The 18,875-nt window shown below is 37.6% G+C and overlaps 2 protein-coding genes across 3 annotated transcripts; one reads left to right on the top strand and one right to left on the bottom strand.

Moving 5' to 3' along the window:
• Positions 1-7,807: 7,807 nt before the first annotated feature.
• On the bottom strand, positions 7,808-16,514 carry LOC132636168 (aspartic proteinase 36-like). Of its 2 annotated transcripts, none has more exons than XM_060352883.1 (12): positions 16,089-16,512; positions 15,881-16,001; positions 13,807-14,234; positions 13,544-13,700; positions 12,553-12,635; positions 12,358-12,454; positions 12,135-12,207; positions 11,829-12,035; positions 10,718-10,842; positions 10,467-10,568; positions 10,282-10,379; positions 7,808-8,305 (listed from the first exon to the last, which is right to left on the bottom strand). In XM_060352883.1, the coding sequence occupies exons 1-12, from the start codon at positions 16,280-16,282 to the stop codon at positions 8,131-8,133; spliced, it is 1,860 nt and encodes a 619-aa protein (XP_060208866.1). In that variant the 5' UTR covers positions 16,283-16,512; the 3' UTR covers positions 7,808-8,130. The 2 variants fall into 2 exon arrangements, with proteins under 2 accessions (XP_060208866.1, XP_060208867.1); XM_060352884.1 differs by lacking the exon at positions 7,808-8,305 and adding an exon at positions 9,380-10,159 and having other exon boundaries at positions 16,089-16,514.
• Positions 16,515-17,157: 643 nt separating this feature from the next.
• Positions 17,158-17,628, top strand: LOC132637630 (uncharacterized). The gene has a single exon (XM_060354689.1). It carries the CDS (start codon positions 17,158-17,160, stop codon positions 17,626-17,628), a length of 471 nt encoding a protein of 156 aa, XP_060210672.1.
• The last annotated feature ends 1,247 nt before the right edge of the window (positions 17,629-18,875 follow it).

The raw sequence follows: 18,875 nt of genomic DNA, 5'->3' as shown, positions 1-18,875 counted from the left end.
GCCCAGTAGGTCGTAAAATGAAATACGGACCGTAAAGTAGTACACGGCCCGTAAACCACCATGTCGTATTCCAACTTACAAAACTTCAACTTTCTGCCAAATGATCAAATGGTTAAATACGACTTGGAATACGGACCGTAAATTGAAATACGGCCCGTAAACCGCGATCGTAAATCACCCTGATCCCCAGCATACCTTTCTGGTTTTGATATGCCTAAATACGATCAAGAAATACGGCCCGTAAACTGTAATACGGACCGTAAACTGGGTTTACGACCACTGTGCACTTCAACTATTGTTCATTCCGAATCAGATTTTAAGTCATTAAAAGGAGGCCCAAGCTCATTAAATTCATTTCATTCCACAATATTTCTCTCTAGAAGCCTCTAGAATACTCTCCACTCTTTAATTACAAGACAATCAAAGGAAATCCATGATCAATAACACCAAATCCATGAGACAAAGTGTATGAACCCTAGCTAAAGTTCATCTCTCTCAAGAAAACCCAAAGGAAGTGAAGTAGGATTTGGATGCTAGAGGAGTAATTCCATTCAAGGCTTGTTCAACCATCATCTAAGGTACGTTTCATGACTAAACCATGTTATTTAAGGTATTGGAAGGTTAAGATACTTGAAATGTAAAAAGACATAGGAAATGGGTCATTCATGAGTGAATAGTGTTATGGTTGGATGGTAGTTGGGTTGAATTATGAATGTTGGAGTGTTGTGATTATGAATACTTTATAAATGACATTTAGACCAGGAAATAAGTATTATATATGAGGAAACGCGATAGTAATCTATAACCATAAATATGAAGAAATTGAAGAGAAATGGTGGATTGTGGTCAATGTATATAAATGACGGTTGTTGATTGCAATATTGTGAATGTTGTTGTGAGCGTATGGGAGTTGATATAGCATATGGGAAAAGTAGTATAAACAAAGGAAGTACCGCCAAAATTTTCCCTAGAAGTAGTAACGCGTTCTTATAGTCGAATTAACTAATGATAGTGTGAATTCTCTCTTGAAGGTAGAAACGTGACATTGAAGGAGAACAAGCGAACGATAGCTTAGTTAAACGTCAAAGGTATGTGAGGCTAGTCCTTTCTTTCTAATGGCATGAATCTAATAGCATGAATTCCCTTCCTCCTCATGAGTTCCTATATTCCAGAAAGCTAAAAGCCTATGTCTATGAATAGTTATATAACATAGAGAGACATGATATGGTGATTCTACAATGTTAATGATGTTATTTATTGCTTACACTCACCTTATGTGCTAATTCCTTCAAGGTGAGGCAGAATGTCAATGATTACTCCATAATGAAATTGGGGGATCACGACCTTACGTCACCCCGATAAAGTAAAGTTGTTCATAAGCCTTATGCATGTATTATGATAAGTATGTTACGATAAGCATATTATGATGAGCATGTGTGATGATGATATAACACCGCGCCTATTTGGCCAGGCAGTCACCGCTAAGGCGGGCAACTATACGATACACCATGGCCAAATGGCATGGGCAGACACCACTAGTGGGCGGCATGAGATGATACCCCGGACGCGGGAGGCCTGGACGCAGGCTAATGTTATGATTATCACACCGATCCGACATGGATGGGCATCTTATACAGCATCACACCGTACCTATATGGACGAGCAATTTATACTTATACATTATGCATATCTGACATGATGATGATTATGAGTAAGCCAGCATGCATTATTTCTTTTACACTTGACAGTCAGATACAGTTATTCCATATTGATACTTATTTTATATCATTGCCTTATTTTCTTGTTTATGCCTCTCATACTCAGTACAATGTTCGTACTGACGTTCGTTTTCTTTGGACGTTGTGTTCATGCCCACAGGTAGACAGGGAGGAGAGCTCGACCCAGATCCGTAGTAGCTGTCAGCTGATTGAAAGCACTCCTTTGTTCGGAGGTGCTTATGATGATTCTTTTGTGTATGTATAGTCATATATATGTATTTTTGGGCATGACGGGGTCTTGTCCCATCCTTATAAGTAGCACTCCAGTAGAGGCTCGTAGATGCGCAGTGTGGGTTAGATGGTCTCACGAGATGCTATTATATGTATATATTATTTTGATGGCCGAGAGGCACATGTATATAAAAGTATTTATGTTTCCATATAAAATATGATTTTCCTACAATCTGAGTATAAAGTTGATAAAAGAGCATTAAATGAGTAAGATGAGTAGTAGAACGAGTGGTGCTCGGTGGCTAGCCCCGGGTACCCGTCACGGCCCCTAGCTGGGTCGTGACACCAGTCACCTTTGATGAAACGTCGACGTGTCGTCGAGGCTTCACTCCATGCCGCTGATATGCCACCGTCTCTGATTCTCCTGGTGGCAGAATGACGGAGCTAGTCGACCGTCGTCGACAGGTCGATGAGCCGTCAACCTGCTCGTCGACCTCTAGTCGTTGGAACTTTCTAGTCCCACTTATATACATGTAGCCTCATGTTTTATTCCTCATATTTTTCACTCCCAACTAGAGAAAACCCTAACATATTTCCCCTCTACATTTTCCTTCATATTGGAGGAAGTTTAGTAAGATCCGAGTCCCGTAAACCCGAGCTAGTGAAGAAGAAGGTTGTTCCTAGGGTTTCATTGAAGTTGTGGAGCTTGGAAGTTTGAGTTGGAGTTGATTCTTGGTATTCTAGTCCCCTCAAGGTATGTATATGATTCCTACCTTTGTGTTTGAGTTAAGTATCAAGAATTTTAGTGGTTTTAAGAAAGGAAACATAGTTATGAAAGTAGTAAGTTGAATAAGGGTCAAGGTGAGACAAGGGGTTGTTTTGGGAGAGGATTTGGAGTAGAATTGATTATATTTTGATATGTAAGAATTGATATTGTTATGGTTGATGTTGTTGTTGATGTTTGGATTGAATTGGAATTGAAGGATTATTAAGTTTACAAAGGAGATGCTGCCCGAATTGTGTAAAGTTGTAAACTAGATTAAGGTCGGCATATGAGTACGTTCTAATCTAATAATTGGTACTTGGTCTTGTGTGTAGATTTGTCAAGCTCAGGATAGTAGCATAGCTAGCATGAAAAGCGCATGAGGTATGTTAAGGCTATCCTTTCTTTCATTTTGGCATGATCTTATGATATGAGCGAACAAACGTGTAAACGAGCTTTCATAGTACTCTACTCTTAGAAGCACTAGGAGTACCTCAGGCTTTGATGATTCTATACTCCGTGTTATGATTGTTCTTGGGTTCTGAGAGTTTATATATTGATGATGTTAGCTCAAAAGATGCCTATCGGAGGTAGTACGACCTTATGTCACTCCGAGAGTTACTCATAATACTTATGCATTGCATTCACTATACATATGCATATTGACCCTTGACCAGAAGGCGTTATATACGCATATATTATATGTATATGGGGTATGGGGAAAGGGATAGGCGTTATATACTCATTACCACCTGATCAGCTGGTGTACAATGATGATGATGATATATGGATCGGGTCGTACGTTCCTCGGCACTAACATATGATATATGAATCGGGATGTACGTTCCTCGGCACTAACATATAATATATGGATCGGGCCGTACATTCCGCGGTACTAATATATGATATATGGATCGGGTCGTACGTTCCTCGGCACTAACATATACATGGATCGGGTTGTACGTTCCACGGCACTAATAGTTATATTATGACCTATGCATATCATACGCCCTCAGAGGCACTTTCAGTTATACAGAGTTATGCAGATACTCCTAAATGTTTATCTACAGATGCATTCAGATATTGAGATTAGCTTTCATGTTTCAAATGTCTTTCATGATTCTTATGTACTTGTTGATCTTGTGCCTTACATACTCGGTACATTATCCGTACTAACTGCCCTATTTCTCGGGGGGCTGCGTTCATGCCCGCAGGTTCAGGCAGATAGATAGGCAGTCCAGCTCAGTAGGACTTCCATCAGCAGTAGTCGGTGCGCTCCACTTGATCCGGAGTTGTAGTCTATTTTTTGGTATGCCATTTTGAGATGTATATGCATATATGAGTATGGCGAGGCCCTGTCCCATCCTTTCTACAGCTTTCTATTCCATTAGAGGTCAGTAGACAGTTGTAGATAGTTGGCATGTGATGTAGCCTTATCGGCTCCCATTCTTTTGTGTACAGCATATGTAGCAGCCTGGTCGGCTTGCACTGTTCTTTTCAGTATATATATATATATGCATAGATGGTTGATAGTTCTTGATGCACATCTCTTGGTGTTGTTCTTGTATGAGTCAGTGAAATTCAATTATAAGTGGTGAATAGGCCACCCTATCTCTCAATGAGCTTCAGGTACGAGTATAGGGGTGCGTGGTTAATAGAGGTCAGGCACTCGTTACAACTCATCGGTTTGGGTCGTGACAATCTTGGTCTCATGATCGACATAGTTGTAGGTGGTGTTCTATTTATCGTTGAAAGCTATATAGATGTGGTTTGGCTCCATTGTCTAAATCCTTGCGTAAAGAGAAGATTAAGTCGAGTAAAATCAATTGACTTATAAGCCAGACAGTTGCAAAGCATAATTTGTTCAAAACTGTAGGTCCAAGTGTGTCTTATTAGGCAGAGTTTATGCTATACTTATGCCTTAAGGCATAACTTGTTCAAACTCTCTAGGTCTAAGTCTGCCTTATTAGGCAGAGTTTGTGCTATACTTATGCCTTAAGGCATAACTTGTTCAACACTCTCTGAGTCTAAGTCTGCCTTATTAGGCAGAGTTTGTTGTTTTCTTTTCTATATATAAAGTAGTGTAGGCATGTGATTATAAATATGTCTTACGGCATAACCTGTTCAAAACTCTTCCTTATCCGGTAGTGTAGGAACGTATTGTATAGTTGCTACCCTGTATAGTCAACTGAAGTTACTATAATTTCAACAATGGGGAAAACCAGTGAATACAAGGACTATGCTGCTGACAAAGCTAAGGGAAAGAAGCTACCGTGGCAAAAGTCAGCTAGTATAATGATTATGGTGCAGAAAAGCAGGAGAGACTAAGGATTCAATAGCTGATAAAGCAAAGAAGAAGAAAAAAGACAAACAGTTGAGTATAAGGACTATACAACAACGAAGAAGTGTAGGCATGTGATTATATCTATGCCTTACGGCATAATTAACTAGTTGATATTTATAATTTCACTAGTTGATTTTATCAAGCACATGTCTGTGTTTTAAATTTCTTACACTAGTTAGTAGCTAGGTATAGTCATGTTATACTTATGCCTTAAGGCATAACTTGTTCAAGACTCCCTAGGTCTAAGTTTTCCTTATTAGGTAGAGTTTGTTCTTTTCTTCTTTATATATAAATTAGTGTAGGCAGATGATTATGAATATACCTTAAGGCATAACTTGTTCAAAACTCTGCCTGAACTCTGCCGTATCAAGCAAAGTTTATGTTTTTCTTTTTTCAATACATGTATAGGATTGTAGGTAGGTGATTCTACTAGTGTTGCTTATCCGGCAGAATTTGTTCTTTTTCTATCAACTGAAGTTACTATAATTTCAACTCTAACTCAATAAGCATTGTATACTAATCAAAAGGAACGTATAAACTAATAAAAATCAAAACAAAGTAATAGATTTGATTAATTCTATGTTGTTGAGTAAAATTATCATCTGCAATGTTGAATTTCAACTGAATTTCAACGGAATATCAACTGTTTCTGAACAATTAGGTCATATTAAACTAAACGAAGATGATTTGTTGTTATCTTCTAATATTAACAAATATAAACTCATCTAAACTTAATCAAAGCAATAAATTGATTCAAATTACTCAATTGAAATGGCAAATCTCATGTATTTACCTTTTTCTGACGTTGTAGCAACAAAAACGATCGCTATTTCGCTGGTGAACCGTTGGAGAAGTTAGTTTTCGCCGTTGAAAGGATGGAGAGGTTTAGTTGGACTTGCGATTGATTTTGGGGTTCGTTGTTGACGTTGAGGCTTTTATATATTTTGAGGGCGGGGTTAAATCGTCTTTTTATTATGTATTAATAGCCGGAAGGACAAAAATTAAAGACCACACATAACATGGCCAAAATTTAAAGACCACACATAACATGGCCAAAATTTAAAGACCAGTCCGTTTGAAGGGCATTCGTGCCAATTGCCCTCTTAGTTATGTAGGAAATTTTGTACAAATGCTTTGCTGGGTAGTACCAACGTATATTACTAGTTAAAATATTATATAAATAAATTTCATTACTTTGCCTAAAAAATAATACAATACGGAATAAAAATCATTGAATGTTTTTCTAGTGTTGCTACTATTTTGAGAGAGTAAAGTAAATATTCATGATTATTATATCTTATAAAATTATGACATACACTGATATAAAATTAAGGCATCTAAAAAATATATTTTATCAAATTCTCATTTTGCTTAACCTAATATTTCTTTTTCCACATTCTTAATCTATCAAAAGTACATTTTTTGTTGTACTATTATTTCTTCAAATAGAAAAGATACTTTTTCTTACGAGAAAATAATTTTCATTCTTATGGTATGTAAATTCTCATCTACAGACTTCCTCTCGTCATATATAAAATTTAAGCATGTTCGAAAAGTAGTAGTAATAATAACTACCTAAGATTATACTTATCAATCTTTTACTAGAAAAGTCTAATTTAGAACTTTTCTATCAAGCCGGCTATACTTCTAACCTTAACGTATAACTACCTTATGACTCAAATACCTCATAACGCGGCCCACTTAGCACGATGAACACTTTTGATCTTACCCCGAAAGTAGGGGTCGTTGCATTTAACCAGTAAATTGTACTCCCTCCGTCCCAAAAAGATTATCTTAGTTTGACTTGACACAAAGTTTAAGAAATAAAGGAATACTTTTGAAATGTGTAGTCCAAAACAAATCTTAGATATTTGTGTAGTTATAAATCATCTCATAGAGTTAAATTGTTTCTAAATATAAAAAGATGCCAATTTTTTGGGGACAGATTAAAAAGAAAACGAAGACAATCTTTTTGGGACGGAGGGAGTAGCTCCAATTCTAAACCAAAGAGGAAGCCACTAATTCCCTACTCCTACACAACTATAGAGCTTATAGCCCACTAATTCCCTACTCCTACACAACTATAGAGCTTATAGCCTAGCAATGTACACAGAAGCAATGATTAAACTGCACCAACTTCTAAACCATCTTAGTGGATCTGGAACTACAGTAAAAACGCCATATGAAAAGAACATCAGATACGGTAGCTCTCTTCCATCCTAAAGATTCTACAACTATATTGCTATAAGTGGACCGACTCAATTTTGTACAACGTATTTCCTGTTCTCTCCATCAAAATCTTCCACGAAAACACTACAATGAGGAGGATGGTTTGTACATGCTCATATCGAGAGAATAGTGCCCTTTGAGAGGTCGTGCTGTGGGGTGGGGTGGGGTGGGGAGGGGAATGGGTTTGTCTTCTTTTTCTTTGATTCAAAATCCTTTTAGAATATGAAAATTTAATCAATATGATTAGCAACAGAATCAGATAGTAAATTTAGCTGAAAGCAGGTTGTCAAAAGCCCTATTCCAGGGAAGTGGAAGTTTTGTTCGTGGAAGTTTTGCTGTATCTCCTCGAGTTTAATAACATGGACGTGAAGAATAGAGTGAAACATGATTGTTAATTAATTGGGGCCTAGCATGGTACTCAAATTAGGTGGATCTAACTCTCAGCTTCAAAAAAGAGCAACCTTTCAAACCAGGCAAAACCTCCTCCTCGGCCCCCACCACCCGAGAGAGAGAGAGAGAGAGAGTCAGCAACGATAACCTATTCATTACATGATATCTTACAATAGAGAGAGTCAGCAACGCTAACCTATTCATTACATGATATCTTACAATATTCACATAGAATGTGACATTACAGAAAATGGGGAGCAGACCTTTTTGTACTCACTCTCCCGAATGTACTGCTGACTTGATACTGACATCATCTATAACTGGCTATAATTTCTTTTTGAACTTTGAAAAAAAATCTGTCAACCTGTAACTAGGCTAAAAATATCAGTGCTTTTGCTTCAAAAAATGCCGCATACGTTTCAGCCATATGTCATTCAAGATAGGAGGACATTGTTTCACTTTAGTGGTTGGAGTTCTTGTTCACGCACAACGGTTTCAACACGCTCATATGGAAGAGGCACTTCTTGCCTCCGTCTCAATATTAACCATCCTAGGAGAGCTGATAATCCGAGTATCAATGCAACTGACAATGCTATAACTATGACCAAGTAACTTTGTAGCCATCGGGTCCTATATCATTGCAACAAAACAATAGTAATCAAGACCTTATATCACATGAAACTATCAATAAGAATGACTTCTGGAAAAGTTGCACTCAGGATAGTAAAGATTATGCTCCGTAAAATCTTTATACATTGCAATTTATGTAAGCGATGATGCTCTAAAGAACAAAAGGATGCATCCCAAGAAGTAGCATGTAGAAACACCACAAAGCGGGAAAGAAGAGACCGTGAAATCATAGTCAGCTTATTTTACTATCTTCTGCTTAGCCAGCAGTGCCGGCAGTGAGAAAGAATACCAGAGGAATGTTCTGTCAATTAACTTCAAAAAATTTACGTCCTTTCATGAAGAATACCAGAGGAATGTTCTGTCAATTAACTTCAACAAATTCATGTCCTTTCATGTTCTACAGATAAAGACAACTTTCCGAAGAACTCGAGTACATGCTCAACACATAAAAACTCTAGCTCTCATCAACATATTCAACACAAACAGAAGATGAGGTAGCCAGTCAGCTACGTCTTCTCAGAAGAGACTTACAATAGCGACTCAAGCAGCACTTAACATGTGCTTACTCATCATTCTAACTAAAATTAAGCAATAGATATTTACATATATCACCTTAAAAGTCAAATCAAAACTACAAAATTCAACTTTGTTCAACCCTAATAATTACCAGAACTTATGGCAGTCTCAACACGTGCATATTCTTTTAAGAAAAAAGATTTAGTTCATTTTTTAAGGTAAATAGCTAAATTTTTCAAGGTGAAAAATGATTCTAAGAAATATTGGAAAAATTGGAGATGGTGATTCATGAAGAGTGCAGGGTGAAGTGAAATGGCCAATTTAGCTCAATATGCTCAACAAGTAGCAGTAACATTCAGCTAATTTTGAAACCATGCCAATAATTTTAAAGTTTTAGGTAAAACCATGCCAATAATTTAAGAAGGTACTTGGTAATATGGATAGTCTCAACCTAAGTCGCGGACTCTTCACTTTTGATGCCGCACCCGTGTCAAATTCTCCAAAAATACATTACTTTTGGAGAATCTGACACGCACCCGTTGACATTTTTGAAGAGTCCAAGCAACATAGATCTCAACCAATAAGATTGTTTGTTTCATCACATATTATGACTAGCTATTACTTCATCAAAAGAATAAGCAGTTAAGACATAATTGCCTTATTCATACCTATATGTCAAATTAGAACAATTTCCGAAGAAGTAAATTGTTTCAGCGCGAAGCATTTGCTGGAAACCTTTTCTAAGAATAATAGAGAACTTTTCATTGACTAACAGAAGAAAATACTAATCATTGGTTGGGGAACATAAAGTTTACTCCCTCTGTTTCAGTCATATGTCTTAGTTTGACTGAACACGAATTTAAAAATGCAAAAAAGACTTTTGAATCTTGTGGTCATAAGCATGCCATGTCGTTCGTACAAGGAAGTGACCATTAGGGTTAAAATTGGAGTGCAGAAATTAAAAACTTACTACAAATAGAAAGAAGCATTATTTTTGAAACGGACAATATGGAAAGTAAGACACATAAATAGAAACAGGGGAGTACTATTCAATGGAGCATCTGAAGTGAAGTCACAAACATACAAATGAAAATATTTGATGGGCTTATGGAACAGTCTTCCAATTTGCTCAAGCAAACTACCAAACACAACACCTCATCCGAGCTCAAATAATGGGCCTTATTATCTTTCCCACTATCTTATTCTTCAATGCTAACAAATGATAGGAATTTAGATAGTCAGTAGATACCCAAGCTCCCGAAGTCACGTGAACGGGCAAAACTAATTAAAACCAACTCAACATCACTGTACTGTTTGACAAGGGGATTTCACCAGTTACTATTCAGGAGAAAGAGACAAAAAAAATAGTAAAAGGGCTGGTGAAAAAGAAGAAAGACCTGTAAGGATGAGGATACATAGAATAATTAATCAAAATGCAAGAATGGAGATTGCCTGTACACCTTTTTGGCGGGGGCTCAATGCCCCATTCAAATAATTTGTAACTCCCAAATGTATCAGGAAGACGAACACGATTTGCAGCCAAACGGTGTATTATTTCCTGCAAATAGATATGAAAAACTAGTTGAATACACAAAAGTTGTTCATGTCAAGGGATAATATGCAAATATTTCAAATACAGAATCACCATGGCAGCAGCATTTGTCATGTGATTTGTGGATCCTGCTGGATAGATGGCCCATTTAATGAGGGAATCATTTCCTTTTGTCGATAAGTTCATTAAGTGGACCTGCAGGAATATCACAATATGTAGCAGCATCACGTATGATAAGTTAAAACACAAGTGTAGTTAAGTAACATGAAAGAGATTAGCGTTTAGCTTTAAGATGAGACGTTCTCAGACAAATTTGGGTTTGGGCAAAAGTGTCATTTTCAAACCTGTGAGAAATTAATGTCCAACTCTTGGGCAATGAGATGGGTAAGCTCTGTCATTTGAGACTTCAAGCCCGAGTAATTCACACTCAGTGACATATAAAATGTAATAAATCCAACTGTAATTTCCCCTGTAAATTGAGATAAATTATGAATACACAATGGAAACAACTTATAATTGCCAACATATCTGCACTCGAGTCTGGCTTTAACATGAGAGTAAAGCTCTAATTAACAGAAGAAAGTGCCTAATACTTCAAAATTATCATGTAATCTCCTACACTTGACATTAAAAAGAAGTCAAAAGAGACACCTGTCTCATAGGTCTTCAAGAATTTGACCGAGGCTCTAGTTCAGATATTTCGTCAGTATAAGATAGTGGAGGGAATTTGAGACAGTTGGCAAAAGGTTTATACATGTCCAATTGGCGGCAATTGTTATATTCCTTGAAATTGTTAGTCCAATCCCGTTTTGACCCTTTTTTTTCTTTCAAAAGTGGTATTCGGGCAAGCTTGCGCGCACCTCGACTAATTCCACAGGGTAATTGCTACCTCCCACCAACAGGTACTTGTAGCTCTATCCACCAGGGCTTGTACAAATGGGAAAAAATCACCTAGTGTTTTTGCCTCCTGAGATTTGAACCTAAAACCTCATGGTTCTCAACCCACATTGTTTCACCGGACCTTTTTTCCAGTTCGATAATGTTAAGAACGTCATGAACTTATAAAATTTCTTATGCCTGAAAGTGCTTCGTAGTAAGTTGGCCGCTAGATCTCAAGACATTTATCACGGTGAAAGAATATGCAAACTTATGGTCAAATGTCAACATATATGCTGACATTGGTCAAGACAAGAAAATTACAGAGCTAACTTCTACAAAGGCAATAGAGATAAAATTAACATGTGCAATTAAAAATTGATTCTGCATTTCACAAAACAAACCAGAAACCAAAAATCGATTAAAGTGGAGGGCTAAAGTAACAAGGCTTCAAATGAATTAATTTTTAGAAACAAGATACAGACTTCCTAGCAGTAATCCACTCTATAATTGGGAAAACAAAAGCTATGATTGACAGGCATCTTAAAGGATGAGCAAAAAGATAGGAGTATACTGTACCAGGTGCATTATTCCCAGGAGATCCACTAGGAACCAATGTAGGATTTATACTTCCTGAGGAGTTTTTGTTATCCAAGCCTGAGGGCAATGGTGGAGGTGGAGGAGATAAATTGAGTCTGTCCCATAATTCAGAACAATTGGTTTTCCAGAAACCGATGAGTTCATGTTGACGATCATAAGTTACAAGTGTGTTGCGGACAATAATTCCTGTGCAGTTAAAGCATGCATGTGACAGCACGTATAACCAGGAATAGTATGGAAAATAGTCCTTCCCAAAGATGCTTAAAGATTTAAAATAAGAAATACCTCCAAGAAGAGTTGTTGCATCCTTCCCATTCTGAAATATCCCCAGACAATAAGCACCATGCACCTTTGAGTGCTTCATAGCACAGAAGTTCAGGTGAAAAAAATGGGGAAAATCAGTCAATACAAAAACACTTAAAAGAAATTGGAGTCATCAGGAGACCTAAGCCAGAAGGGGGTACAAATTCATCAGGCAAAGTAGTTTAAAAACGAGTAAGATGCCTACCCGGAACAAGTAGTTTTCAGGGGATAGAGAGAGTTTCTTTCCATTGCTGAATACCATGTCTACAGGCGGAAAGGACTTTGAGAGTTGTGAGATGTCACTGAAATAAACATGACACTTGATACCTCTAGTGACAACAAAAGTAAAAGGGAACAAATGCAAATGATTTAAGAAGTCTTTTGTAGTGATATTTATTACCTTCCTGCACCAGAAAAGCAGATATCTTTATAATTTGGATCAGGCCCTTCAATCAGTTTTAAAGAAAGAACCGCTTTCATTACCTGAAAACAAAATTGTCAGAAGTTCATTGTGGAGAGAAACATTTTCTGGTTTTTCCCTTTTTAAAACGAAATCCGTAACCCACTAACTAGTAAGTAGTAACACATAGAATTACACTGCAGAAACCATTTATCCATCTTTTTTCCCTACACAAAATAATATAATGTGAAGGAATGAAAGGCAAGAAACTACAATCATCAAAGGTTTTCACCAACTCCACAAGAAGTTCATATACATCTTCTTTGTTTTTAAAGTAAGGAAGTTTGTATATATCAAAAAAGATATCCGATTTCTCTCCAACATCCTTGCGGAAAATTGCATTGTATTTGCTTAATTTTCAATAATTTTAAAAAAAAATCAACTATAATTAGCGGTTAAGCAACAACGACCATAATCAGCACCAAGTATAATCAGTGATTGAGCAATGTAAAAATGAGTAGTCCTTTAAGACGACCTTATGGAAAATGGTTAAGTGGTGGAGTAGTAGGATGACAAATTCTTTTCTTCCCTTCAAACTTGTGTAGGGTGGTATTGAAGCGTTATCCGAGTATTTAAGTGTGATTAAGAGGTTTTAGATCCAACTTCCAAGTCCCACCAATTATAGGAGTAATCATAATTCATAACTGTATGTCAGTTCTAATCATATACTAGCATGTGGTAATTTGTTCCACCGATAAATGGCGAATATAGTACCAATATAACAACTAAAAGAAAATAAAAATAGGACTTCTGCAATAAAAAAGGCATTATTACTGACACATTATACAAATGAAGCTCACTTTTCCCAGATCTAATTTCTTCAGGATATTCTTCTCGTCACCAGCATGTCACTTCCACTACTCTTCTCAGGCAGAATTCATGACAAAGATGGCAGAAATGATAGCAAGAAAATTAAAAGAATATATCTTACAGCATTCTTGAAGGCTGCAAATGCTGCTTCCGGAAGGTAAGCATATGTGGTACCACTATCAAGCACAGTCCCATGATTTCCATCAAAAACCCGTGGATTCAGATTCAGTGCCTTCCCAGCAACATGTATCTCCTTCAGCTCAATATTGTAATATGGACTGTCGCCATCCGAGACTAGAGTAAATGCGTAAGTTTATCAAGTGCATTTGTTAGGAGAATACCTAACATTCCTGTGTCATTAAAGCAATTATTTCCAATAAATACCTGCGCACAGGATCCGAATTGGTAAAGACCATGTCTGCAGGGGATTTTATTCCACCAAGAACCATTGCACCACCGCCGAAGTCCATCCCCCCATAACACATGGAGAAGGAATCACTAATTACATGTTTCTCAACAAGCTGATCCACTATACTGAGATCCCCACGACCCAAGCCCATTATACCATCAGCGTGTTGGCTGTAAAGATCACCGGTTTCCCTATTTTCACATCCAAATACAGCTCCCTGGGGAGCAAGCTCACTTTGGTTTCCAAAGGACACAATATCCTCTCCAAGCACCCCGCTACTAGAACTCATCTCAGCATACTGTCTTTCATAAATGCATTGCTCCCTCTTATTGTCACACGTACAGTCAGTATTACATTTTACAGGCTGATAGGTGCTTGACATTTCTGGCTGAAATCTAGGATCCTAAGTAAGACAACATTCAGAAGCTTAAGACCGATCCAAATTATAGAAATCAAAATGCAATAGAATCTAAGTGGTAAATTAAGTAACTCTTATCAACAATTTGCACTATTGCCATCATATAGGCTACTAAGTTATCAAGGGTAGTAATTGGCTGTACTTTTATATCCACTAGCAGACCTTTTTTGATTAAGGCCAAATGAGCAATAAACCTCATGCAAAACATCATCAGACAAATAAGCATGCAATAATTTCTGTAGCTCGGCAACAATGAGAATCTTAGAATTTGTTTCATAAGCAGAAGCTTAGAAATTGATATTGTTCCCAACTTTACCTCTAGGTTTTTTAATCCTTTAATTTTTCCTTTCATCTTTTCTTATATTTCAAATTACTTATCATAGTTAGATTATTTTACATTGGACGTCAACCCACCACAACTGGCCTTCTTAATCCCAGTATGGCACCAGTTATAATACATCAACTACGCCTCAATCCAAACAAGTTGGGTCGGCTATGCTTGGCACCGGTTATACTGAGCAAAATTCATAAAGGTGGGATACTATCCATGTAGGGATATGTGTGATTCTTAGAAAATACCTAATTTTCCGTAAAAGTCAAATAACTTAGTATTGGAATAAAATGAGCTTAAATAGAGCAAAATGCATATAGAGGATTCATATAACCAATCCTAACTAGTTTAGGATTGAGGAATAGTTTTTTTTTTTTTTTGAGAAGGTAACATTGAGGAATAGGTTATTGATATTCTATTTCGACAAAGAGATGCATTTAGAATGCCTAGATAAAGACAGAACCATAGTTTTCACAAACATAGACATATGGTGTGCTAAGGCCTTAGAAACCCACATAATAGGCAGCAATCAGCACTCAGACCCACGAGGGTGCTATTCTCACAGGACAGATTTTGATGAAGGGGGAATAGCAATGACCGTTGCTTTCTTGAGTGCCGAATGGACTACCCGCTTTAGTGACATTGTGCTCTAACTCTTCATGGATTAAATTTGGTTGGACCTTCGATTAAGTAATTCAGCTAAGGTAGTCATAAGGCTGAAGGTAACATTTTGGAAACTGATACCCTTTTCTCTGTTCTGTATGCTGGAGGAAAGAAACAAAAGATCATTTGAAGGATTGTCATTGAATTCTTACCAATATAGCTTTTTTTTAATTTTTCGATAAGCCCAATATCATCTTTGTCTACACTTTTTCGTGGCTGAACTTATAAACTCCACTCGGCATTATTAAGTTTGCTGATACTTTTGTCTTGAGTTCACAGCTGTATAGCGCTTTCCTCAATTCCACTAGTCCTTTCACTTCACTCTTGTAACGGGCGGTGCCTATCTAATATATCTTCCAAAATAATTGCTGTTTTCTACGTGAAATGCATCTAATAAGAGGTGCAATCATTAGTTCTTTTAACACCAAAAAGGCAAAATCCAAAAAAAATCTTTCCCAATTGACCGGCAATTCCCAAACAGAAATTGCCATGTGAAACAATTTTTCACACGAGAAAAAGCTTGTATTTAGCAGATTGAATCCTGAAAAGCATCAAATACATACAAGTGCAGGATCCGGAAAGTTGTTGATCAATCCATAAAGCTAAAAGAGAATAGAAATTTCAGAAATGTGGGTACCTGATGGGTGCCGCATTGTTCGCAGGTAGAGCAAGGGACATATGTAACAGTGCTGCCAGTATCGACTATAAGAGCAAACCTCTGGGGTGGAGTTCCAATCCAAATATGGGTTGTATAATATCTACATCAAAGTGATTTGCGAACAGTCAACAAAAAAAGTAAGGAAAGGAATGTATTGTATATTGATTGATTTAAGCAAGCAACTGACCCGTTGAGGAGTAGATCGTCGTGGAGAGGCATTCGAGCGTTGACCTGGAGGAGTCGACCGGAATGAAAAGATGTGTCTTTGGGAGGAAAGAGAGGGAGAAACATGGAACTGGTATTCAGACATGAAACGACATCGTAATCAGGGATCATCATCAGTATTAACATAATAAAGGAGAGAATAGCGGCCCCTTCCATTTGAAAGACAGATCAGAATCTCCTATCGCCCCGATCGATGTGAAAGATTCAGCCCCCCGGCAGGTCGGCCAGGCCGGACTGAGTTGAGTTTCGAAGGTGGAAATCGTGATGCTGCCTCAGCTACTCCTATTTGTATCTTTATTTAGCTTTTTCCTCCTCATTACTTCGGGCACATTTGTATCGACTGCTTTAAGAGAGCGTGGAACCTTACGAGCCCGTTTGGATTAGCCCAAAGAAAATGATTTTTAAGTATAAGTGCTTTAATTTTTAAATAATGAGTTGCATTTTGGATAAAAGTATTTAAAGAGTTTTTAGAAGTAAGGGTAGTATTTCATTATGAACTTATATCTCATCAAGAACCCTAAGTTTCTCTCTCTAGGTGACGGCAAACCCTAGTGAGAGAGAGCTTGTTTTCACCATTAATGGCTTCTGCCATTGGACAGCCTCCTCTTGAGGTTGTCCAGCCTCCACAACCAATTACATTACCTACAAAACCCCTAGATTATTCACATATTCTACAACCTTCAACTTTGAACACTAAGAATAAGGCAACTACGTTCAATTATGAAATCCCCTTAAAGAAAGTGAACTATGTGCATGGTGAGCCAATGGTTGAATATACCATGGAGGAGATCAAGCAGATGATTTTCCAAGAGGATTTGGAGTTTGCAGTGATAGGAAAATTCAGTCACGGTTGGCCAGATCTCAATTATTTACGTAATGCTATTCCTATACAATGTGAGTTGAAAGCTAAATGTACGATAGGCTTATTATGTAATCGTCATGTTCTTATAAGATGTACTTTGCTGGAAGATTACGTAACACTAATGTCCAAGCCTGCTTTTTGGATCAAGGACAAGCAGTGATATTATTCCATGCGTACGTTAAAGTGGGATCCTTGGTTTACACCCGAGGAGGAGACTAGTATTGCCATTGCATGGATATCATTCCCTAATCTAGCTCCTAATTATTATGGTGAGTCTCAATTATTCTCTATGGCATCTGCAGTGGGAAGGCCTCTAACTCTAGATTTGGCCACAAAGAACAAGACTCGACCTAGTTGTGCTCGAGTGAAAGTGGAAGTTGATTTATTAAAAGATCATCCTAAAAGAGTTGCTATAAAAGCTGTTGCTAGTACTGGGGAAACTAGGACTAAGTGGGTGAACATACAATATGATTTTCTGCCTAAATATTGTAAAACATGTTGTCTACAAGGTCATAATGAAGAGGGTTGCTTGAAACTCAATCCTAGTTTACTGCCTAAAGATGATACTGAAGATGAAGAAGCTGAGGTAGAGTTTGGTTTGGGAGAAGCACCAGAGGTGCAAGTTGACAATGGTAAATAGGTTGCAGTTGTAAAGGGACAAGGTCAAGGTCAAGGGAGTAACAAGACCAATCAAGCTACAATGGTTCAGAACAAGCAGTCAGCTGCACAAGGTAATAAAACTGGTCAATGGCAAAATCAGGCAAGAAAATTCAATAAGGGCAGAAGGGATGTCATAAAACTCTTACAAAGTGGTAAGGTTATAGGCAACACACATGATATATATAAGGGACAAGTTGGCAATGGCAAGCAACATATGCATAATACTGGTGCTCAGATGGTTTTTAAAGCCAAGCCTCAAGAAATCAAAATTGCACATAATACTGATGGTTCTCAGCAACATACCAATCAACTTGCAGTTTTAGGTGATAATAATGAGGTGCATGATGATAATGATGTGCATGAGGAAGTATTGGAAGTTCAACATGAGAGTGCTCTAATGCAGAAGGCCATGATCCTCACTGCAGTTACTGATATGCAGGTGGCTAAGGTGAATGACATTGTGGATGATTTGCCAGTAGTGATCAAGGATAAGGAGAAACAAACTAAAAATCAGGTTGTGGATACAAATGTTGATAATCAGATATCACCAGCAAAGAAAGGAAAACTTATGAGTGCAGCTGATGCTAGGAATGCTCTTGCCTGTGCAGTGCCTATTGGTTCTCCATTGAACCAGAAAGGTAGGGTACAGATCAATCAAACACATGGTTCAGATTTGCAAGCAGATCAATTTGTAATGGTGGAGAAGCCTTTGAATGTTCATGCAACAGTTTTTACACCTAACAAGGATAAGTATTTCCTGATAGGCCTTATGTGATGAAGATGAGAAGTTTGGGGGCCTGCCAGTGTCTTTGAATGAAGTGGAGGATTTTAGACAATGTATAAATACATGTAATCTTACAGACTTGGGTTACAAGGGCAGTGTGTTCACTTGGTGGAATGGGAGAGGTGCTGAAGATTGTGTGTTTAAAAGGTTGGATAGGTGCTTGGGTAATATTGAGTTTCAGCAACTATTTCCAGGCCTGCAGATAACTCATCTGATCAAGCAAGGATCAGATCACTCCCCTCTTCTCATAGAATGTAAGGACCAGGTTCCAACAGTGAGGAAATCTTTCAAATTTCTTAATTTCTGGGTCAAACATGAAACTTTTATGGATATAGTCAAAGCAAACTGGATAACTGGGGTGGAAGGCAATGCCTTCATGAAGTTCAATTCCAAGTTGAAAAATATGAGGAAAGCACTGTCACAATGGAGTAGAGCAACATTTG

This window comes from Lycium barbarum, chromosome 4 (assembly GCF_019175385.1).
Source record: "Lycium barbarum isolate Lr01 chromosome 4, ASM1917538v2, whole genome shotgun sequence".
Classification (NCBI taxonomy): Eukaryota; Viridiplantae; Streptophyta; class Magnoliopsida; order Solanales; family Solanaceae; genus Lycium; species Lycium barbarum.
The sequence above is the reverse complement of the archived record's forward strand: the minus strand, read 5'-3'. Positions and strand labels throughout refer to the sequence as shown.